General features: G+C 41.2%; 1 protein-coding gene across 1 annotated transcript in view; it reads left to right on the top strand.

Moving 5' to 3' along the window:
- LOC308512391 (centriole and centriolar satellite protein OFD1-like) overlaps window positions 1-21160 on the top strand; it is a gene marked incomplete at both ends in the record, with an annotated part of 323346 nt that extends 302186 nt beyond the window's left edge. Inside the window, 2 exon segments of the mRNA XM_081082156.1 lie at window positions 12030-12182; window positions 21095-21160. Of these exon segments, the coding sequence (XP_080938282.1) occupies window positions 12030-12182; window positions 21095-21160 (219 nt within the window).
- Between the last annotated feature and the right edge of the window lie 3168 nt (window positions 21161-24328).

The following is a 24328-nucleotide window of genomic DNA, read 5'->3' as shown; positions in this document are numbered from 1 at the left end:
GTTTGCTCCCACATTTCTGATCTTTAGTTTGTAATCACACCAAGGCAAGAATGAAAGAGCTAGAGCAAGAGATTGATTGCTTAGAAAAAGCTTTCTTCGGTATTCTGTTGCTAGAAGCCCACTAGCATCTAAGAGTCTGCCTCCACTCATTTAGGTAAGCTTCTGCAGAAGGGGTTTCAGGACTTTCATGGTCCTTTTATCTGAGTACGAGTGAGTGAGCTGTAGAGAGCAAGAAGGAGGAGAAGTCTATGCTTGCTGTACCTGGGAAATCTTTAGCCTGAGTAACTTCATCCTCACTGCACCTATGGTTGCCTGCTTACCAGAGACTTCTCCCCTGTGACATAACATTGTGGGAGGCAACGGGTTAGAGCAAGTTCAGCACTTTGCTTGACATGCAGACGTGTTCAGAGAATGGTAATCAATGGCTTTTCCCTTACTGCTGATTAGTTTTATTATTAATGCTGAATCCTTAATAATGTGGGTCAGTTATACATCATACTCAACTATTTGCAAGGATAATAGAATTTCTTTTCAAATTAAACTCCTTGGGAACCATGTTGCTGTTTTCACTGTGTAATTTGTAATACTCTTGTCCTGATACCTTTTGCCCTTTAGGTCTGGACCAATCCCAGTCCTTTGCTTTTCCCAGTCCTTGTCCTGAAAGAATGCTCCCGCCTTCAGCAACTGAATCTAGGCACAGCCTTTCCATCCATTCACTCTCAAGCCTTCTGGAGCAGAAAGCCAAGTAAGTTCCACATTCTGATTGGCCCAGCCAAGTCTGGTTAGCTGAATGGCCCTGACTTTGCGTTGTTTTAAAGTGACGCTCAAGACCATGTGGAGTGTAGAATCAGATTGTAAGATGATGTGTAATCTTCAAGAATCATCTGAATTATTTGGGGAAAATTCCTTTTAGCAAATAATTAATTTTTCCTTGTTTGCTAAACCTGATGTGTACACAGTGCACTATGGTAGCAGTAAGCATTTTCATAGTTCTATGAATAGACTTGGTTTATAGAAATAAAAAAGCAACATACAAAATCTACAAAAGCAAATTCAGTTTATTTTTAAACTTGAAGTAGTTTCACACATTTTAATTTTAAAGTCCTTCAAAAAAAATAAGTCAGTTAAAAAATATTTGGGCATTTAGTCCAAACAAAAGTCTAATTTGTCTATTGAGATAAATACTGAATTGGTAGTGGGTTGTAGGGTCTGATTGCTGAAGTAGAATGGCGTATGTAGAAGTTGGGTGGCGGGTCACCCAGGCTGGGATTGAGGCGCATAGGAGACTCCTGTCTGTGCTTGATCCATATGGACGGCACCCTGACTCCTTAGTTCTGGGCTCCAGGCTGGACATCTGTCTGCATATTTTGATTCACTCCCAGTGTACAGAGTTGAAAACTGCCACATGTGTCCATCATGGTCCTAATGCGTGTAATGTGCATTTATTTATATTGCTTTCTCATGATAAAGCCAAGAGGAGAAACAGCACACCCATGTGGGAGTTAGGGCACTTGGATGCACATGGGGCTTGTAGTTTTGCATCTTCAGCTGACTCATACTGATGCTGTGCAGAATTTGTTCTTTTCAAAAACGTTTTGTGGTTCTTGAAAATATAAAAGCATTGAGAGTGCCACATTATTTCTTGTCAGCAATATAATTAATACCTGCCTCACAGTGTAAGGTGGTTCTGCAGAGTGCCCAAGCTAATGTCTTGATTACTTGGAATGATGCCAGTTGCATGGAGCGTGCCCAGTGCAGGACAGCTTTCATTTTCACAGAGCACAGTTCATTCTCTAGAGCAGCGGTTCTCAACCTGTGGGTCGAGACCCCTTGGGGGTCAAATGACCCTTTCACAGGGGTCGCCTAAGACCATCGGAAAACATATATATAATTACATATTGTTTTTGTGATTAATCACTATGCTTTAATTATGTTCAATTTGTAACAATGAAAATACATCCTGCATATCAGATATTTACATGACGATTCTCAACAGTAGCAAAATTACAGTTATGAAGTAGCAACGAAAATAATTTTATGGTTGGGGGTCACCACAACATGAGGAACTGGATTAAAGGGTCGCGGCATTAGGAAGGTTGAGAACCACTGCTCTAGAGCCTTTTCCAGAGTCACAAAGGCTTTTCATAGCCCTGTGCTCTTGGTTTTACCTTATTACAACTTCACACTCATGAATTTTATTCTTTCAACCCAGTCTTTATCAAAGACAAACTGAAGTTCAAGACAGACATAAATTTTCAAATGTGGATGAACTATCTTTTGAGGATAATGAGGAATTTGGATCATCTTTTGAACGTAAGTTTAAATGTAAGTACCAGTTTTTAACAGTTGAAAATGTAGAAAGCGAAGTCTTGGTGAAATATATCCATTGTTAAATCAAAGGCCTTAAAAATTACAACATTTGTATTTTGTGATAAAAACATGGATACAGATGTATTACCTTTTTTATATCACAGATTTTGATGGGTCTATTTGAGTGTTACTTTTTTTTAATTTTCAAGATAACCAATAATTTCAAAGTTGGAGCTAAGCTCACAAGTGAACCCTTAACTTAATTTACCAAGTTTGGGATTGCCTCAGATTAAAATACCTGATTCTTAATTTTTTTTTCTTTTTATGGAATATGAAGATGCTAAGTTATTTAAGTTATACAGATTCTGATGACTGCATCAGATGTAGAAACCTCATTCTTAGTGAATGAATGGAGGTGGAAGTATATTAGCTTCCTTATCTGAAAACTGGAGGCCTGGCTCTGGCTCTGCCTTAGATTGTTCTCTGGGAGCATACTGCTTAAGTATAAAATTAGGATATAGAAGTCAGTCAGCTCTAAGGTTCTCTCTAGCCTAGGAAATCTTTATATTTGTATATAATCTGTAGTTTTGCATTGTGAGCTTCATTGTCAAATCTGAAAGTACTCTACTTTGAACAGTTAAATGAAAGAGCTTAGTAAAATTGGTAAATTCTTTGCAACTAACTTTTTAACAATTTTGTTAAGGCTTTACTATCTAAATGGAGTTCATATAATTATCAGCAAGTCAGGTGAATTCTGTCACTTTCCTGTTGGGTTATAAATCTAGTTTTGGAAACAAATCTAATTCTTTTAAGTGTAATAACACTTTGAGAAGCAAATAGATTGTCAAGTGGTATGCTGAAAGTCTTAGGATTAATTCTGTAGGAAAAGATCTGGCTTGGTTGCTTTGGCTGAGACTTGAGCGCAGCCAAAGTTACCCCCATACTGCCCTGCCTTCTTTTGCTGTTGTTAAGGACTCCTGGGACACTCATTTGTACCTATTATAGATGCAGCAGACATGCCGATACAGTTTGAAGTGAATGGCCTCCATCCTGCTGGTGACATGCCTCTCTTGGGAACTGCCTTGGGTGCTCCTCCTGCCAGACCTATCTCCTCTCATTACCCAAGTAAGTTTTCCTTGGTTGTAACTACAGATAGTATGATAGCTACTAAATGCCAGCCTGTTCCTAGTGAGTTATTTCATTTATTGAGGGAGGACCTTTATAAGCATAAATTATTCAAAGTCTTAGAGTTGAGTATTGCCATTGTTAATACATTTCTGAAATAAATTTGAACATGTAAAGAGGAGAAAATTAAAGGAGTTGCTTCTCATTAATCTTCCCCAACAGTGGCTTTTTTAAAAAAAAATCTTTATTGTTGAAACTATTACAGAAGTCCCCTTCTTTCCCCCATTGACCTCTTCCAGCCTGCTCCTGGCACACGCCCGCCCCCCCACCCCCACCCCACACACACAGGCCCTCACCATCCCATTATTTGTGTTCACTCATTATGCATATATGCATACAAGTTCAATGATTGAGCTCTTCCTACCCACCTCCCCTCCCCTGACTTCCCTCTGAGGTTTCACAGTCTGTTCCATGCTTTTATGTCTCTGGGTCTATTTTTGTTCATCAGTTTATTTTGTTCATTAGATTCTACACATGAGGGAGATCATGTGATACTTATCTTTCTTTGACTGGCTTACTTCACTTAGCATAATGTTCTCCAGGTCCATCCATGCTGTTGCAAATGGTAAGAGTTCTTTCTTTTTTACTGCCACACAGTATTCCATTGTGTAAGTGTACTATAGTTTTTTTTATCTACTCATCTGCTGATGAGCACTTAAGGCTCATTCCAAATCTCAGCTACTGTAAATTGTGCTGCTATGAACATAGGGGTGCATTTATTCTTTCTAATGAGTGCATTGGGTTTCTTAGAATATATTTCTAGAAGTGGGATCACTGGGTCAAATGGGAGTTCCATTTTGAATTTTTTGAGGAAACTATACTGTTTTCCACAGTAGCTACACCAGTCTGCATTCCCACCAGCAGTGTACTTTTCTCCACATCCTCGCCAACAGCTGTCATTTGATTTCTTGATGATAGCCACTCTGACAGGTGTGAGCTGGTACCTTATTGTTGTTTTGATTTGCATTTCCCAGATGATTAGTTACTTTGAGAATTTTTTCATATGTCTCTTGGCTTTCTGTATGTCCTCTTTGGAGAAGTGTCTATTTATGTCCTTTGCCCATTTTTTAATTGGACTGTTTACCTTGTTTTTGTTAAATTGTATGAGTTCTCTATATATTTTGGAAACTGACTCCTTATTGGATGTATCATTGGCAAATATGTTCTCCCATGCAGTAGACTCTCTTGTTATTTTCTTTTTAAAAAAATACTTTTATTGATTTTTTACAGAGAGGAAGGGAGAGGGATAGAGAGTTAGAAACATCGATGAGAGAGAAACACCAATCAGCTGCCTCCTGCACACCCCCCACTGGGGATGTGCCTGTAACCAAGGTACATGCCCTTGACCAGAATCGAACCTAGGACCCTTCAGTCCACATGTCAACGCTCTATCCACTGAGCCAAACCATTCAGGGCTCTTGTTATTTTCTTGATGGTTTCTTTTGCTGTGCAGCTGCTTTTTATTTTGATGTAGCCCCATTTGTCTATTTCCTTCTTAGTTTCCTTTGCCCTAGGCATTGTATCCATAAACATGTTGCTGTGTAAGATGGCTGAGATTTTGGTGCCCGTGATTTCTTCTAGGATTTTTATGGTTTCCCAACTTAAATTTAAGTCTTTTATCCATTTTGAGTTTATTTTGTGTATGGTATAAGTTGGTCTTATTTCATGTTTTTGCATATATCTGTCTAATTATCCCAACACCATTTCTTGAAGAGACTGCCTCTGCTCCATTGTATGCTCTTGCCTCCTTTGTCAAATACTAGTTTCGTATAGTGGTGTGGGTCAATTTCTGGGTTCTTAGTTCTGTTCCATTGCTCTGTATGCGATACTTGTACCAGTACCAGGCTATTTTGATTACAGTGGCTTTCTAGTATAACTTGATATCTAGTATTGTTATTCCTCCAACTTCTCTCTTTCTCAAGCTTGCTGCAGCTTTTGAGGTCTTTATTGGTATAATTTTTAGAGTATTTTTCTAAGTCTGTGAAATATGCCATTGGTATTTTAATAGGTATGCATTGAACCTAAAGATTGCTTTGGGTAGTATGGACATTTTGATGGTATTTATTTCTGCCAATCTATGAACATGGTATATTCTTCCTCTAGTTTATATCTTCTTCTACCTCTTTTTTCAATGTGCTATGGTTTTCTGAGTATAGGTATTTTACCGCTTTGGTTAAGTTTATTCATAAGTCTCAATTTTTTGTTGTTGTTGCAGTGCTAATTGGGATTGTTCTTTTATTTCTCTTTCTGAGCGTTCAATATTGGTATATAAAAATGCCATAGTTTACTGGGTGTTAATTTTATATCCTGTTATGTTGCATCCCTGTCTTCCTATTCTTAGGGAAAATGGTTTTAGTTTTTAGCCATTGAGTATGATATTGGCTGTAGGTTTGTAATATATGGCTTTTTAATATGTTGAGATATGATCTATTTCTACTTTACTGAAAGTTTTTATCAAAAAAAGGGTGTTGGCCGAGGCCGGTTTGGCTCAGTGGATAGAGCGTCGGCTTGCGGACTGAGGGGTCCCAGGTTCGATTCCGGTCAAGGGCATGTACCTGGGTTGCGAGCACATCCCCGGTGGGGGATGTGCAGGGGGCAGCTGATCGATGTTTCTCTCTCATTGATGTTTCTGACTCTCTATCCCTCTCCCTTCCTCTCTGTAAAAAATCAATAAAAATATATTTAAAAAAAAAAAAAAAAAAGGGTGTTGGATTTTGTCATGCTTTTTCTGCATTGATTGAAATGATCATGTGATTTTTGAGTGTTGCAGTCTGTTAATGTGATATATCACATTTATTGATTTGTGGATATTGTACCAGCCTTGCATTCCTAGAATAAATGCCATTTGGTCATGATGTATGGTCTTTTTAATGTATTGCTGGATCTCATTTGCTAAAATTATGTTGAAGATTTTAGGGTCTGTATTCATCGGGGATAATTCTCTTTCTTTGTAGTGGCTTTATCTGGATTTGGGATTAGGGTAATGCTGTCCTCATAGAAAGTGTTCCTTTCCCTTGGATATTTGGAATAGTTGAGGAGATTAGGTATTAGTTTTTCTTTGAATGTTTGATAAAACTTCCCTATGAAGCCATCTGGACCAGGACTTCTGTTTGCTGGAAGTTATCTAATTACTGCTTCAATTCCATCAGTACTTACTGGCTTATTCAGGTTTTCTGATTTTTCCTGATTGAGTTTTGGAAGATTGTATTTTTCTTATTTGTCCATAGTCTGACAAAGCAGTTACCTTTTTGCTTAAGACAGTTCTTCAGAAACTATTCCATTTTGGGAAATCATAGTATAAAATTGAAATGGCGGTTAATACCCATATACATCTTCAATGTGATTGTAGTATGTTAATAATTCTTTGTTTCCTTCATGTCTTTAAAAAAAAATAAGGACAGAAGAACCTTTATATTTCAGTTTTCAGAAGAGCTGATGACATTGGAGGAAAACTCGTCATCAAACTTGTCTGGCCCACTTTCTCTTTCTTCTTACTGTCTCTAATTTACACACTTCCCTCCCCTGTGTGGAATCAGGGAGGAAAGCTCTAGGGGGAGATTAGAGCTTTGTCTCATACTCCAGCCAGATCTTTTTCTCCTTGAACTAAAGAGTTTAAGCCGCAAGCTTGAAAGGAGATTTCTTAAGTAAAACCACCTCTTGTTTTTCCAGTGTTTGGATGGGACTATCATGTTCAACGCCTCTTGTAAGTAGTTTCTTGGTTCAAGTCAGCATACTCAGGGAGATGAGGAATTGCCAAAGGAAACAAGACTTTGAAAGGATTGTTCTCACTGATTCCAGGGTACACCATCCTGTAAAGCACTCATTCAGCGAGACTTCATTGAGAACCTTCACTTCATATATGAAAACTCTATCACCCAATATCACCTCATTGATTTAATTGTGAAAAAAGAAAAACAAACACCTCCTGTGTGCTGGGTGCTGGGCATACTGCAGTGGGACAACCCAAGCCCTTTCTTCATGGAGCTTCTAGTGGGAAAGTCAGCAGTCAGCTAGCCATCACCAAGACCTCTGATGGGATAGATACTGAGTAGGGGCAGTGGCCACCCAAGAGTGGCTGTGATAGGTTGTTTCGCAGAGACCTGGGTGAGTAGGAAATAAAAATAATACAATAAAGGAAACCAACTGAGTTCATAGGTGTTCTATCTCAGAGATAGAATGAAAATTATAACAATGGCTTTTAAAATTATTCTTAAGTAATGTTTACATTGATCATTGAAAAATTCTCTTATAATCATCATTTCCCCTCTTCGTTTGGATACAAAGGGAAGTGAAAAAATCCAAAACTTGATATCTTTGAGATGTCCAGTGGAAATACTAATTAGGTAGCTACAAAGTACAGTCATGCACCTTTTAATAGCAGGTATATATTCTAAGAAATGTGTCCTTCGGGAATTCATTGTTGTGTGAACATCAGAGTGCACTTTTGTAAATCTAGGTGGTACAGCCTCCTGTACATCCAGGTAGCCTATTGCCCCTCCGGTGCAAGCACATACAGCATGTTACTGTACAAAACAAGATTAAATCAAGCACAGGAGAAAATGACGCCATCGAGAGATGTAATAAACATGAGGTATATGAAGTTGCTGCCCATATAACATGGGATGCTGTTTCACAGCACACTTTTCTTTATCATTAGAAAAAAAAAAAAAACCACTATAAAACAGTGATTAAAAGGGTAGTGTAGTAAATACATAAACCAGTGACATGGTCCTTTATTATATTTATTAAGTATTAGGTACTAGACGTAGTTGTATGTGCTGTACTTTTATATGACTGGCAGCACAGTGGGTTGGTTTACATTAGCATCTCCATAGACACGGGAGTAATGCATTGTATTACATTACCATGTGGTGATAGCCACACCACTTAGACAGTAGTGATTTTTCAGCTCCATTATAATCTTACCAGAGGCCTGGTGCATGATTTTGGGGGGTCCCTTGGCCTGGCTGGTGAACAGGGCCATCTTGTCCACTCCTGATCGGGGCCTACTGGCAGGGGTGGGGTCGCGGGAGCAACCATGGGAAGTTGTCTGGTCATGGGAGCTTGGCTGTGGGAGCACACTGACCACCAGGGAGCAGATTCTGCCTTGAGCATCTGCCCTCTGGTGGTCAGTGCACATCATAGCTACCGGCCAGTCTTAACCGTTGCTTGGACTTTTATATAGAGAGAAGATGGGACCACTGTCATATATGTGGTCTGTTGAACGAAATGTTGTTATGCAATGCACAGCAAAGATATAGTCCTTTTTTCTTCTTTATTGTTTAAAGTCAGCAACCAAACAGCATTTCTATTTTGAGATTGCTATTCCATGTGATAAAGTGATGGCATTTAGGTCTGCAAGCAAGAAGAAGATTGCATTTCTGCCTGTGAAAATGATCAACTGCCTCCTCTGGTATTTGAATTTCATGACCAGGAGTATGAGTCCGAAATGACTGTGTTGTTTCTGTCCTGTTAGCAAAAACCTTCAAAATCCTTTGGTGAACCTATGAATTTGTCTCTTAGCATTGCTGGGGGGAAAGTGTAGCCTACAAAAGTTTAGGCTCTTCCAGAGCCAGAGGAGAAAGGCAAGCATAGCCATCTGTGGGATTGACATTGAGTTAAACCTGTGACAGGTGAGGACTTTTGCTTTGAGCTACAGGGAATAGACAAATAAAGCCTGGAACAATAGATGTAGAACAAACAGATTCATGTGGTTGTGAGAAGGCAGGTACAAAATACTGTTTAAATGTGGTGGTGGAGAGGTGTCACTTTAGGAATACTGTTTTTCTTAGTGGCTGTATCTTGTATTCCTTAGCCAGAAGTGTGCTAAGGTTCCTTCTTATCCACAACCTCACCAGCACTTATTGTATGACTTATTAATGGTTGCTATTCTGGCTGGTTTGCAGTGGCACCTCATTGTCATTTTAATTTGCATCTCTCTAATAATTAGTGACATTGAGCCTATCTTCATGTCTCTTGCCATTTGTATGTTGTCTTTGGAGAAGTATCTATTTAGATTTTCTGTCCACATTTAATGGGGTTGTTTTTCTTTTGGTGGGTTATCGGAGTACTTCATGTGTTTTGGAAATTAACCCCTTACCATATGTATTATTGGCAAATATGTGCTCCAATACAGTGGATTCCCTTTTCATTTTGATGCTGATTTTTTTTTGCTTTGCAGAAGTTTTTTTAGTTCAATGTAGTCTCATTTGTTCCTGTTTCTCAAGAATGTTGAGGCTAGGGGACCCTACCCCCCTCCCTATGTGGGAGTCTGTTCTGTGGTACTCTTTCCCCCTCCCTACTTTGGAGTCTGTACTTGTTCTTTAACAAATCTCCGCCTTTGCTATACCGAAAAACAAAAAACAAAAACAAAAACAAAAACAAAAACAAAAACGAATGTTGTGGCTATTTTGGGGTCTTTTTCAGTGTTCTGTATCTCATTTGAATGTTCAGAACATTCAAATTTATATGCAAATATAAATTTTTTGCATATTTCTACATCTGTGAAATATGCACTTGGCATTTTAATAGTGATTGCATTGAATCTAAGGATTGCTTTGGATAGTAGGCACATTTTAATGATATTAATTCTACCAGTCCATGAACATGGTATATTCTTCTGTTCGTTTATCTCTTTTTTCAGGGTCCTGGGCGCTTGCTCAGTGGTGGGGTTGTGTGGGAGAGGTGGGAGGAAGTGAGTATTAGGTTAGGGAGAGATTGAAAGCAAAGCACAGAGCAAGGGAGGCACAAATATACCCAGGTAGCATGAGTCTGCTGCTGGAGGTGCAGTGTTCCCAGTGCAGAAGTAGTGTACTATTTCAGGTCAGTCCGGAAAGAAGGTGTGGACACCACCAGAGCAGAGACAGCAACAGAAATCCAGGTCTTCTTTTCAGGAAATGAAGGGTGCTGCTGATGGTGGTTGCTTGAAGGCAGAGAGACTGATGTCAGGGTGAGCACATTGATTAGGTTATTTCAGCTCAGCTGTCCAGGTAAAAGGTGAGAGGTAGTCTTATTGCAGTATCTGGGGGAGTTAGAGCCTGTAAGCCCTGGTGGATGAGTGAATGTAGTGTAGAAAGGCATGATAAAAAGGGACAGGAATGATAACTTCAGGTCTGAAGCTGATGCTGTGGGATTTCCAAGTGTTGATGGTAGGGAACTGGCCAGAAATGCGGATGAGACTCGGGGAGGGATCTGTGCTAGAGAAAAAGATGTGAGAATGATCAGGGCAGAGGTAATAGCTAAAACTCCAGGAAGGGATCGGCCCAGGGCAAGTGGGAAATGTTGGTAAGATAACTAGGGGGGTTCAGGGGCGGGGTGCTGGTTTTGTACTAATTTTGTACTGTTCTGGGCGGGAGAGGCTCGATTGCTTTTGTGGGAATTAGGGGAAGAGTTATACAACTGCTGTATAAATACAGACTAATGTTTAAGTTAGAATCCTAAATAGAGAGTTACAACTGAGGATAGAGGCAGAAATGCAAGGCTTGCGAAGGGCAGAGTACAGAAGAAGGGGTGAGGAAGATAAGGAAATGTGTTGTGGCAGGAGGACAGTTGAAGTTGTTCATGGCAAGGGTGACTTGTTTTCATCTAAGTAAAGTAAAAGGCAGATGCTGTGCCAGGTGTGGGGCTGGAGGCTGCGAGACCATGAAGATGGATCAGCAGGCCAACACAATCAACTGAGAGTCGAGCAGTCTCCCTGGGCCTCTGCTCTTTATTTTCTGTCTCTTTAGGTGCAGATGAGAAAGAAGTTAGAGAAGAGAGTGAAGAAGCAAGAATATGGAACCTGCTGAAAGAACAGAAGCTGAGAGAAGAAAGAAGGCAGAATGAACAGAAAGCTTTGGAAAGAGAACGGAGAAAACTAGAAAAACTGGATCGAGAAAAGGTATAATAAGCATAGCTCAGTTCTCCATGCTAGTAGGTAACTTTTAAAAAGCTTGCTGCAGGCATCCCAATCCTCTCCTGTGCTTAAGCCCACTGAAAAGGGCTGTACATGGGCATAATAGGAGTCTCATAGGAAAAGGGAGCTTTGCAAGTCTGTGAGCATGCATTCTCATGTTCCTGAAAACACACTCGGAAAGGAGATGGACTCTGCTTTGCTGTAGAACTTCCCTGTGTAAGGGGTTTCAAGGTCAGCTGGCTAGGACCAGAAGAAACTGGGGGAGGTGGCTGCCAATCTGGTGGCTTCCTCAGGCTGCCCTGCCCTCCTCCCTCCTCATTGTCTTTGACTTTCTATGTCCTGATTCTGGTCCCAGGCAGATGGATTACCCTGCTACTTCTCATGCCTGCTGGACCTTACGTAGATTAATCTTCTGTATCATGTTCCTTGAATTCCTGGCTCATTTGATCTGGAACACAGACACTTTAGGCACAGTAATTCCTATTCTTCATTACATGATATATTTGTGCCACTTTGATAGTAGCAACGAATGAAACAGTTTTCTGTCATGCACATGTCACATAAAGAAACAGAGTTATAGTACTATGTGTTTTTAAAATGTATATGTGTATCTCCTATTTTGCTGGTCATCTATTTACAGCAGATTATTGAAGAGTCTTTCAAGACGGAAATGGAGAAAGAATTAGAAGTGAGTGCTCAGGAAATGAAAGACAAATCTGTTTGTGGTGAATATGCTTTAAAGAAATACATGCATATCACCCAAAAGGACCAAGACCTGAAGAAGGTGGATAAGGTACTGATGCTATGGACCAGTGGTCTGTATGTGAGGATGTGAGGGCTTCTGTGGTTTGTTAGAAAACCTTGGGACAGGAGTTGGAGACAAAAGGTAACAGCAGAGGAAATCCAAAATTCAAATGGAGCCTCAAGTCGTATGTATATTACACTTCTGACAAAATGTTATCTCCTTTGCTTGGGCCAAAGAGTGAACAGATCTTGATTGGTAAGGTTTGTAAAATTGGAGCTATCTCATTATTTTCAGAACAAGAATGAAAGTGCTATCAATGAAAAACAAATGGATTGGTACTATCTGAGACATGAATTCTATATAATAAAATCCTAATATGCAAATGGTTGAACCGCAGAATGACCAGTCATTATGATGGGCACTGACCACCAGGGACAGATGCTCAATACAGAAGCTGCATCCTGGTGATCAGTGCGCTCCCATAAGGCTCATGGCTGGCGAGCGCAGCGGTGGTGGTGGGAGCCTCTCCCACCTCTGTAGCATCGCGAAGCGATCAGTGGGACATCCCCCGAGGGCTCCCAGAATGTGAGAGGGTTCTGGCCGGGCTGAGGGACCCCCTGAGTGCACGAATTTCATGCACTGGGCCTCTAATATATTACATAAGTCTAGAATACTATGGCTATTGAGAATGCGCACAGGACAGTTAGAGTGCTTGCTAAATTTCACATCTAAAAGTCAACGTTTTGGACTCAAATTATATTTAGGCAGTCCTCGGGTTACGTTGAACTCGATGTATGTTGTTTTGCGGTTACATCACTATCTCCCATTTACAGTGTTAATAAAAAAAAGTTCCGTCATTTCGACATATGTACATATGTGCTTTGTTTTTTATTATCTGCCACAAGTAAAGGTCAGGAATTGTTATCTTGCTTTAATTTTTTTTTTTTTTTTTACTCTTTCACTTCATTACTGCTGTGTATGTGCTCCATGTGAGTGATGTAGGTGATTCTATAGGTGGGTTCCGACTTAACGGGGAAAATCGCGTTATGTCGCGATATAACCCGAGGACCTACTGTATATTTCAAAAAGTTTTCAGCCCAACCAGCATGGCTCAGTGATTGAGTGTTGACCTATGAGTCAGAAGGTCACAGTTTGATTCCTGGTCTGGACACATAACCCAGGTTGCTGGCTCGATCCCCAGTGAGGGATGTACAGGAGGCAGCCAATCAATGATTCTCATTGTTGATGTTTCTATCTCTCCCTCTCCATTCCTCTCTGATATTTTATTTTATTTTATTTTATTTTTTATTTTAGTATTTTTTATTGTTTTATTGCTTAAAGTATTATAAAGAGTATTACATATGTCTCCTTTTTTTCCCGCCCTTGACAATCCCCTGGCCTCGCTTACCCCCAGTGTCTTATGTCCATTGGTTATGCTTATATGCATGCATACAAATCCTTCAGTTGATCTCTTGGCACCCCTCTCCAGCCACCCAGCCCTCCCCGGCTTTCCCGCTGTAGTTTGGCAGTTTGTTTGAGGCAGCTCTGCCTCTGTATCTATTTTTGATCATACGTTTATAATGGTCTTTATTATCCATAAATGAGTGAGATCATGTGGTATTTTTCCTTCATTGACCGGCTTATTTCACTTAGCATAATGCTCTCCAGTTCCATCCATTCTGTTGCAAATGGTAAGAGTTCCTTCTTTTTTACAGCAGCATAGTATTCCATCGTGTAGATGTACCACAGTTTTTTAACCCATTCATCTACTGATGGGCACTTAGGCTGTTTCCAGATCTTACCTATGGTGAATTGTGCTGCTATGAACATAGGAGTGCATATATCCTTTCTGATTGGTGTTTCTGGTTTCTTGGGATATATTCCTAGAAGTGGGATCACAGGGTCAAATGGGAGTTCCATTTGTAGTTTTTTGAGAAACTCCATACTGTCTTCCATAGTGGCTGCCCCAGTCTGCATTCTCACCAGCAGTGCACGAGTGTTCCTTTTTCTCCACATCCACTCCAGCACTTGTGTTTTGTGGATTTGTTGATGATAGCCATTCTGACAGGTGTGAGGTGGTACCTCATTGTTATTTTGATTGGCATCACTCGGATGATTTCAGTGACTTTGAGCATGTTTTCATATGTCTCTTGGCTTTCTGAATGTCCTCTTTTGAAAGGTGTCTATTTAGGTCCTTTGCCAATTTTTTGATTGGATTATCTCCCTTTTATTAAGTTGTATGAGTTCCCTAGTTGGAGATTAAAAACTTATCGGTGATAACATTGGCAAATATGTTCTCCCATGCAGTGGGTTTTCTTGTTGTTTTGTTGATAGTTTCTTTGCTGTGCAGAAGCTTTTTATTTTGATGTAGTCCCATTTGTTTATTTTCTGTTTAGTTTCCAATGCCATAGGAACTGTATCGGTGAAGAAATTGCTTTGGCATATGTCTGAGATTTTGTTGGCTTTGGATTCTTCTAATATTCTAATGGTTTCTGGTCGTATATTTAAGTCCTTTATCCATGTTGAGTTTATTTTTGTGTGTGGTGTAAGTTGGCGGTCTAGTTTCATTTTCTTGCATGTATCTGCCCAATTGTCCCAACACCATTTATTGAAGGGACTATCTGGACTCCATTGTATGTTCTTGCCTCCTTTGTCAAATATTAATTGAGAATATTGGTTCGGGCCCGTTTCTGGGCTGTCTGTCCTATTCCATTGATCTATATGTCTGTTCTTGTGCCAGTACCAGGCAGTTTTGAGAACAGTGGCTTTGTAATACAACTTGATACCTGGTATTGAGATCCCACCTACATTGTTCTTTCTCAGGATCGCTGCAGCTATTTGGGGTCTTTTTTTATTCCAGATGAATTTTTTGAGAGTTCGTTCTAGGTCTGTGAAATATGCCATTGGTATTTTAATGGAAAGTGCCTTGAATTTATACATTTCTTTGGGTATTATGGACATTTTAATGATGTTGATTCTACCAATCCAAGAACATGAATATTTTCTGAATAGAGGTCTTTTACCTCTTTAGTTAAGTTTATTTCTAGGTAGCTTAGTATTTTTTGGTGCGATGGTAAATGGGATTGCTTTTTAAGTCTCTCTTTCGGTAAGTTCACTATTGGTGCATAGAAATGCCATAGACTTCTTGGCAGTAATTTTGTATCCTGCTACATTGCCAGATTCATTTATTAAGTCTAATAGTTTTTTGATGGAGTATTTAGGTTTTTTTATGTATAATATCATATCATCTGCAAATAAAGACAGTTTTACTTCTTCTTTTCCAATTTGGATGCCTTTTATTTCTTCTTCTTCTTGTCTAATTGCAGTGGCTAATACTTCCAGTACACTGTCAAACAGGAGTGGTGAGAGTGGGCATCCCGGTCTTGTTCCTGTTCTTAGGGGAAATGGTTTTAGTTTTTGCCCATTGAGTATGCTGTTGGCTGTGGGTTTGTCATATATGGCTTCTATTATGTTGAGGTATGATCCTTCTATTCCTACCTTGCTGAGAGGTTTTATCAAAAATGGGTGTTGAATTTTGTCAAATGCTTTTTCTGTATCAGTTGATATGACTGTGTGTTTTTTTTCTTTCAATTTGTTTATGTGGTATATCATGTTTATTGATTTGCGGATATTGTACCATCCTTGCATCCCTGGGATAAATCCTACTTGTTCATGGTGTATGATCTCTCTTGTGTACTGCTGGATCTGATTTGCCAAGATTTTGTTGAGGATTTTGGCATCTATGTTCATGAGGGATATTGGCCTGTAATTCTCTTTCATTGTGTTGTCTTTACCTGGTTTTGGAATTAGGGTGATGCTGGCTTCATAAAATGAGCTTGGAAGTGTTCCTTCCTCTTTAATTTTTTGTAGTAGTCTGAGGAGGATAGGTTTTAGTTCTTCCTTGAATGTTTGGTAAAACTCCCCTGTGAAGCCGTGTGGTCCTGGGCTTTTGTTTGCTGGAAGCTTTTTGATGACTCTTCAATTGCTTCCATAGTTATTGGCCTGTTGAGATTTTTAGATTCTTCCTGATTGAGTTTTGGAATGTTGTATGTTTCTAGGAATATGTCCTTTTCCTCCAGGTTGTCTAGTTTGTTGGAGTGGAGTTGTCCATAGTATTTTTTAACAATCATTTGTATTTCTCTGGGGTCTGTTGTTATTTCGCCATTATCATTTCTGATTTTGTTTATTTGGGTCCTCTCTCTTTATTTCTTGGTGAGCCTGACTAGAGGTTCAACAATCTTGTTTATCCTTTCAAAGAACAAGCTCTTGGTTTCATTGATTTTCTGTATTGTTTTTTTTGTCTCTATGTCATGTATTTCTGCTCTAATCTTTATTATCTCCTTCCTTTTGCTCCTTCTGGGCTTTCCTTGTTGCTCTCTTTCTTATTCTTTGAGAGGTAGTTTTAGATGATTTACTACCATTTTTTCTTGTTTGTTGAGATAGACCTGTAGAGCTATAAAGTTCCCTCTCAGGACTGCTTTCATTGTGTGCCATAGGTTTTGGATTGTTGTGTTTTCATTGTCAGTAGTTTCCAGGATGTTTTTAATTTCTTCTTTGATCTCATTGGTAACCCAATCAATATTTAATAACATGCTATTCAGCTCCTAAGTGTTTTTATTTCTAAGTGTTTGAAAATGTTGAGTTGTTTTTATTCTAGTTTATTTCTAGTATTATGCCCTTGTGGTCTGAGGAAATGCTTGGTATGATTTCAATCTTCTTGAATTTGGGGAGACTTTGTTTGTGACCCAGTATGTGGTCTGTTTTTGAATATGTCCGATGAGCACTTGAGAAGAACGTATATTCCGTGGCTTTGGGGTGAAATGTTCTGAAGATGTCATTTAAGTCCATCTGATCTAGTGAGTCATTTAGGATTGCTGTTTCTTTACCATTTTATTTATTTATTTATTTATTTATTTATTTATTTATTTATTGTCTAGAGGATTTATCCAGTGATGTCAGTGGTGTATTAAAGTCCCCTACTATGATTGTATTGTTGTCAGTCTCTCCCTTGATATCTTCCAGGAGTTTTTTTTTTTTTATGTATTTGGGTGCTTCTGTATTGAGTGCATATATGTTTATCAGGGTTAAATCCTCTGTATATTCAATCCTTTAGTATTATGAAGTGGCCTCCCTTATCTCTTATTATGGCCTTCACTTTGAGGTCTATTTTGTCAGATATAAGTATTGCTACCCCAGCTATATTTTCATTTCCAGTTGCCTGAAAGATATTTTTCCATCCCTTCACTTTCAGTCTGTGTGAGTCCCTGATTCTGAGGTCAGTCTCTTGTGGACAGCAAATGTATGGGTCATGGTTTTTTTTGTTGTTGTTGTTTTGTTTTTGTTTTTGTTTTGTTTTTTTTTTATCCATTCAGCCACTCGATGTCTTTTGGTTGGAGCATTTAGTCCATTTACCTTTGAAGTTATTATTGAAAGGTACTTGTTTGTAGCCATTTCTATTTTTTCTGTGTGTTTTCTTTCTGAGCTTTTTATTTCTTCTTTTTACACTGATCCCTTTAGCATTTCTTGCATTGCTGGCTTGGTATTGATAAACTCCCTTAGCCTTATTTTGTCTGTGAAGCTTCTTATTTCCCCTTCAATTTTGAATGATAGTCTTGCTGGATAGTGTATTCTTGGATTCATTGCTTTGCTTTGCATCACTGTGTAAATTTCCGTCCATTCTTTTCTGGCCTGATGTGTTTAGTTGAGAAATCATATGATAATCTAATGGGAGATCCCTTGTATGTAATTTTCCGTCTCTCTCTTGCAGCCTTTAAGATTCTCTCTTTGTCCTGAACATTTGCCATGGTAATTATGATGTGTGTTGATGTGGGTCTTTTAAGGTCACCTTGTTTGGGACTCTCTGTGCTTGTGTGACTCTTTTTTCTTCCCCACCTCAGGGAAGTTTTCTGATATTAGTTCTTCAAATAGGTTTTCTAAGTCTTGTTCCTCTTTCTGTTGTTCTGGCACCCCTATTATTCGCATGTTGTTTCGTTTCATGTTGTTCCATAGCTCCCTTAGGCTCTCCTCCTGCCTTTTAATTTTTTTTCACCAATTGCAATTCAGTTTGGGAGTTTTGCTTCCCTGTCTTCTAATTCGCTAATTTGGTCCTCCGCTTCTTCTAGTCTACTGTTGAAACTTTCAATGGTGTTTTTTATTGCAGCTATATCACTCTTCATTTCTTCTTGGTTCTTACATAATTTATTGATTTTTTTTTTCTGTTTCTTCTTGCTTCTTGCATAAGTTGTTGAGTTTTTCCTTCATCCGGTTTATGCACTCTAAGACCCTTAATCTGAATTCTTTTTCTGTCATGCATGCCTCGGTTTCACTTAGCTGCTTTTCTGGCGAGTCCTCCTTCTCTTTCTTTCGGGGGTTTCTTTGTGTACCCATGTTTGATCTCACCGACATATCTAGATGTTGAGTCATTCAGCGACTGCTCCTTGGGTGGCAGTGGCTCCTCGGGCTGTGGTTGCTCCTCTGGCGGTTATTGTAGCAGCTGCTCCTCAGTTGGCAGCAGCTCCTCTGGTGGGTGCTGTTCACAGTTGTGGTGGCTCCTCTGGCTGGTGGGGGGAGGCTTCACACACAGAATCTCTTCCTGAGACAGAGGATGTGCTGATCACGAAGCTGCTGTTCCTTGGTTGGGGCTGGCTACGCACGCAGCTGCTACTCCTTGACCTGGGGCGGACTGCTCACGTGGCTGCTGAACCTTGATTGGGGGCTGGCTGCATGCTGCTGTTGTTCCTCTGTGGTGGGCTGCTTGTGGGGCTACTGCTCCTAGTATCGGCTGCTGCTCATCAGACAGGTGCAGGCTGTTGTGGCTCTGCTCCTCCGGTGCATGCTGTGTAGAGCTGCCACTCACCAGATGTGGCCGGTCTGCTCATGTGGTTGCTGTTTCTTGGACCGGGTTCGGCTGCCGCTGCTCCTCGAATGGGGCCAGGCCACTTGCAGAACTGCTGCTCCTTGGATGGGCACACAGCTGCTGTTCCTTGGATTGGGCAGGCTGCTTGTGCGGCTGCTGCTGCTTGGACAAGGGCAAGATGCTTGTTCAGCTGCTGCTCCTCGGACAGGTCAGACTGCTCATGTGGTTGCTGCTCTTCGGATGGGGAAGCGGGCTGCTCACACAGCTGCTGCTCCTTGGATAGGGGCAGGCCACATGAGGCTGCCTCTCTTTGGCTCGACGCAGGCTGCTCACGGGGCTAATGCTCCCTGGACAAGAGTGCACCGCTCACATGTCTTTTGCTCACGTGGTTGAAAAAATAATGTGTACAGAAGTAGGAAATAAAGGAACAAACAACAAAAAAAGGAGAACAAAGAAAGAAGAAAGAATAAAAGCAACAAACAAAAAAAAGGGGGGGGGGAACAAAAAAGAAAAACAAAAGCTAACAAAATAATAAATAAAATTGAAAAATTGAAATGTCATTCCTTTGGCTGGGTTAAGATCCCAGTTTTCTGGAATGTCTGTGATCTTCTGATATTTTCAAAATCATTTTTTTAAGAGTTTCAGAGAAATCAAAATCTACACTAATAAAAGAGAAAAATGGTAATTGGCGTACGGCACTACCCTTTTCATTGGGTAATCAGGGCTATATGCAAATTAACTGCCAACTGAGATGGCAGTTAACTGCCAACAAGATGGCGGCTAATTTGCATATGTAGGCACATGCAGGGAGGCGAAAGGGAAAGCAGGAAGAAGCTCCCTGCCACTGACAGTGATGGGAAACCCAGGGGGGAGCTAAGAGGTGGGGGGCAGTTCAAAGGCGGCCCTGGGGCCACCTTTGCCCTTCCCCCCAGCCATGATCTGAAAATCAGGCGCCTTTGCCACCCTGGCCAGTGATAGCAGGAAGTAGGGGTGGAGCCAGCGATGGGAGCTGGGCACGGTCGAAACTGGCAGTCCCGAGAGCTAGGGGTCCCTTGCCTGTGCCTAAAGCGGAGCCCATGATCGCGGGGCCGCTGCAGCTGCGGGTCCCTGCTACCCGAGCCGGATGCCTCAGCCAGAGGCGTCCTGCAGGGGCAGGGGCGGAGCCCGCGCGATGGCAGCGCCCCCCGCTGCCACTGCGGGTCCCCGCTGCCCGGGCCGGACGGCTAGGCCAGGGGCGTTAGGCCTGGGCAGGGGCGGAGCCTGCAACCACTGGGAGCTGGGGGTCCCCTGCCCAGGCCTAATGCTTCGGCCAGAGGTGTTAGGCCTGGGCAGGGGCAGAGCGGGGGATCACGGCGCTGCTGCCACTGCGGGTCCCCGCTGCCCAGGCTGGATGCCTCGGCCAGAGGCATCAGGCCTGGGTGGGGGGCGGAGCCGGGGATTGGGGGGATATGATGGTCCCCTTGCCCAGGCCTGAAGCCTGGGTCAGAGGCGTCACGCTTGGGCGGGGGGTGGAGCAAGCGATCAGAGTGAGATGGGGGTCCCCTGCCCAGCCATGATTCCTGGGTCAGAGGCCTCAGGCCTGGGCGGGCGTCAGAGCCAGTGATCGGGGGGAGATGGGGGTCCCTTGTCCAAGTCTGACATCTCTGGCGGAGGCTTCAGGCCTGGGCAAGGGGCTGATCAGACGATCGGAGGGTGATGGGAGTCTACATCTCTGGCCGAGGCATCAGGCCTGGGCAAGGGGCAGAGCCAGCAATCGGAGGGGTCTGGGGGTCCCCTGCCCAGGCCTGACGCCTGGGCCAGAGGCATCAGGCCTGGGCTGGGGGCAGAACCAGTGATGGGGGGAAATGTGGGTCCCCTGCCCAGGCCTGACGCCTCTGTCAGAGGCGTCAGGCCTGGGCAAGGGGCCGATCCTGCGATTGGAGGGTGATGGGGGTCAACGCCTGAGGGCTCCCAGTATGTGAGAGGGGGCAGGCTGGGCTGAGGGACACTACCCCCACACACACACCCGGTGCACGAATTTCGTGCACCGGGCCCCTAGTTGTTTAATAAAATTAATACATTAATACACCTCTAATTTCAAAATTATTCTTTCTCCTCTTTTCAGAGCTCAATAAAGAGTGTCAGAGAAGACTCACAAGTGGACAAGCTGCTCCCTAGTGATAAAGATTAAAGGTATGCTTTCCCCGACATTGTGTTCTTATGCAAATCATTCATCACATTGCTGACTTTGTTAGCCCAAGAGCATTGTTCATATGTTGAGGTCTGCCTCTAAGAAACTATTGAATTAATCAAAATTACTGACTGCCAAAAGAATCTTTTACATTTTGAAGTTATGATATGGCTACTGATTAGGAAAGGAATGAGAACATTAGAAAGGTCCCCTAATGAACTGACAAGAATTTAACAAATTTTTAAAATTTTGTCTTTCTCTAATTTAGTTTCACAGGGCTGTCTCATGAAGAACCAGATGACTTCTGGTAACCACCTGTGTTGCCCAGCTTTTTTCTCATGTAACACAATGTAATAAATACAGTTCTCAATAAAAAAATGTTTGTTTAATACAGGGTGGTTTCTTTTTCATCATTTAATTTGGTACTCTAGTGTATAAAATTAAAAATAATCAGAATTTCTCATACTTAGACCTTTCATTACACTAGAATGAGCTGTTACGTGTTTTTTTCCTCATTTTTGTGTTAGATATTTCTTTGAAAATCATGTTATTGGTCAAATTTCCGGACTGCATTTTGGTCGTTTCTTCTGTGTTCCTTGCTCTCCAGAGTTGGGCTATTGCCTGTCAAACCAGAGGCCATCTTCCCCAGCACCATCCTTCTGATTTGTCCCTCAAAATAAAGACAAAGGTTTTTCATTCTAGGTGCCAGAAACAGCATAGTACACTGGGCTTTATTTCTGACATCTTTGTCTTGAGAATGAACCCAAACCCTGAGAAGAAAAGGTAACAGTTACTGAGCACTTACTGACTGTGTGTCAGGTATTCTTTAAACTTGTACCTGTATTAACTCACTTAATGCTCATATCAGCCATATGAAGTGTGACTGCCTGCATTTTATAGATTAGGGAACGTGGGACACAGAGGTTAGAGACTTGACCAAGGTCTTGTGACCATCCAGTTGTGCAGCCAGGACCCAGGTGTCTAGACCAGCATCGCTGCCTCTAGCCTGGGCTGTGCTGGAGCTGCTTCTATGGAATACATCCCAGGACTGGGAATGGCTCAGCCCCTAGAAGCTCTTCCAGAATGGCCTTTAGAAAAAGCACTTCACCCAAATCCAGCCTAACACAGGAAGGATTTATCTGGTCAGTCCTTCCATGAAAATCCTGGAGTGGATCATCTTCCTTTACAAATACAAGCTAAGCTGAATTGTTTTTGCCATTAATACTTGTCTAGCCCTTGAGTTCTACAACAAAATGATAAGGCTTTTTAGTGTTATTCTTTAGGCTTTAAGAAATGTATCTTTGAAGTATTTTTAATCCTTGACAATATGTTTTTCATTTCTTAGTTTTTTTAATTTTAGAGACGGGGACAGAGAGAGACATCAGTTTGGTTGCCTCCCCTACGTGCCTGACCAGGGATCAAATCTGCAACCTGGGTATGTGCCCTGACAAGAAATCAAACCTGTGACCTTTTGGTGCACTCCAACCAAGTGAGCCACACCAGCCAGGGCTATTGAAGAATATTTTGGAAAGTAATTGAAAGAATTTAAGCACTATTTTTTTTTGTCACAATTAGCATAAGCAAAACATTTACTCATGTTGCCACCAAGAATTTGACATCTCTTGCAACAGCTCTTAGATAACATTATTTTTCTTCCAGCTTTATTGAGATAAAATTGACAGAAGATTGTGAGTTTAAGGTAAGGTATATAATGTGTTCATTTGGCACACTACTGCAGAATGTTTGCCACCATGGCATTCAGTGACACCTGCATCATGTCATATAATTATCAAATATTTGTGGTGAGAACATTTAAGACCTACTCTCATCAATATTCAATTATACAACATAGCATTATAACTATAGTTACTATAACACATAATAGATTTCCCAATCTTACTCATTCCCTAACAGGGAGTATATGCTTTTTGGCCAACATCTCTTTTTGCCCACTACTCAGCCTCTGGTAAACCCTTACTTTAGTCTCTGTTTATATGAGTTCTTTTTAAGATTCCACATATAGAGATTTAGCATTTGTCTCTGTAATTTATTCACTTAGCATACGAATCATCCATGTTGTTGCATATGCGAGGATTTCCATGTCTTCTCATGGCTGTGTTTCTAGGAATTTATCCAGGATGTTCAATTGTTGGCCTATAATTGTTCATAGTAGTCTCTTACACACACCCACACATATTTTTCTCCATTCATCCCTTATAGACACTAAGCACTTAGGTTGTTTCTATATCTTGGCTATTGTGATTAATGCTGCATTATATCTGCTAACATTGGAGTGCAGTCTTCAGTATTCTGTTCTCATTTTCTTTTGATAATACCCAGAGGTGGAATTGCTGATCATATGGTAGTTCTATTTTAAATATTTTGAGGGACCTCCATATTGTTTTTCATAGTGGTTGGACCAATTTACATTCTTACCAAGAGTGCACAAGGGTTCCCCTTTTCTCCATATTATCACCAACATTTGTCTTCTTTATGATAGCCAACCTAAATGTGTGAGGTTATAGCTCATTGTGGTTTTGATTTTGCATTTCCCTGATTAGTGATTTTGAACACATTTTCATGTACCTGTTAGCGATTTGTATGTTTTCATTGGAAAAACGTCTTCAATTCTGCCTATTTTTTGGATTAATTGTTTTTTGTTTGTTTTGGCTTAGGTGCATTTTATTGGTTTTCTGTCAGAATCCTTCTACAAAAGGGCAAAGTTAAAATCCAAGTCCCTAATAAGGCAGTGAGAACCCTCCCCTTTACCCAGAGCCCTCCACCCTTCTCATGTTCATGGAGGTGGAGAGGGGGCTAATTCCATCCCACTTAGTGGGCTCCGTTAACGTCATAGGTAACATACAAGTTTTACATTTGTCACAGACGTGTTAGAAACCCCAAAAGGGGAAAGACCTTCCCCCTAACTCACCCTGCCCCTCAACCCCACCCCTCACACGTTGGTCCTGGCTGCAGGAGCCTGTCGTTAAGAACTGGTGCCATCCAGCAGGAGTTCTAACCCCAAGAAGGCCGCGGCCAGGTTATAATCCAGGAACATCCGTCCTCCAGCAGCACTGCGGAGCCCAGCACCATCTCACTCCCGGAGGCCGGCTATGTTCAATCTGGGCCAGGGAGAAGCCGAGGATGGGCAGGGAGAAGCCGAGGATGGGG

The sequence above is a fragment of the Myotis nattereri genome, assembly GCF_964212035.1.
Source record: "Myotis nattereri genome assembly, chromosome: Y".
Lineage (NCBI taxonomy): Eukaryota > Metazoa > Chordata > Mammalia > Chiroptera > Vespertilionidae > Myotis > Myotis nattereri.
Note: the sequence above shows the minus strand (reverse complement) of the source record. Positions and strands in the feature narration are given on the sequence as shown.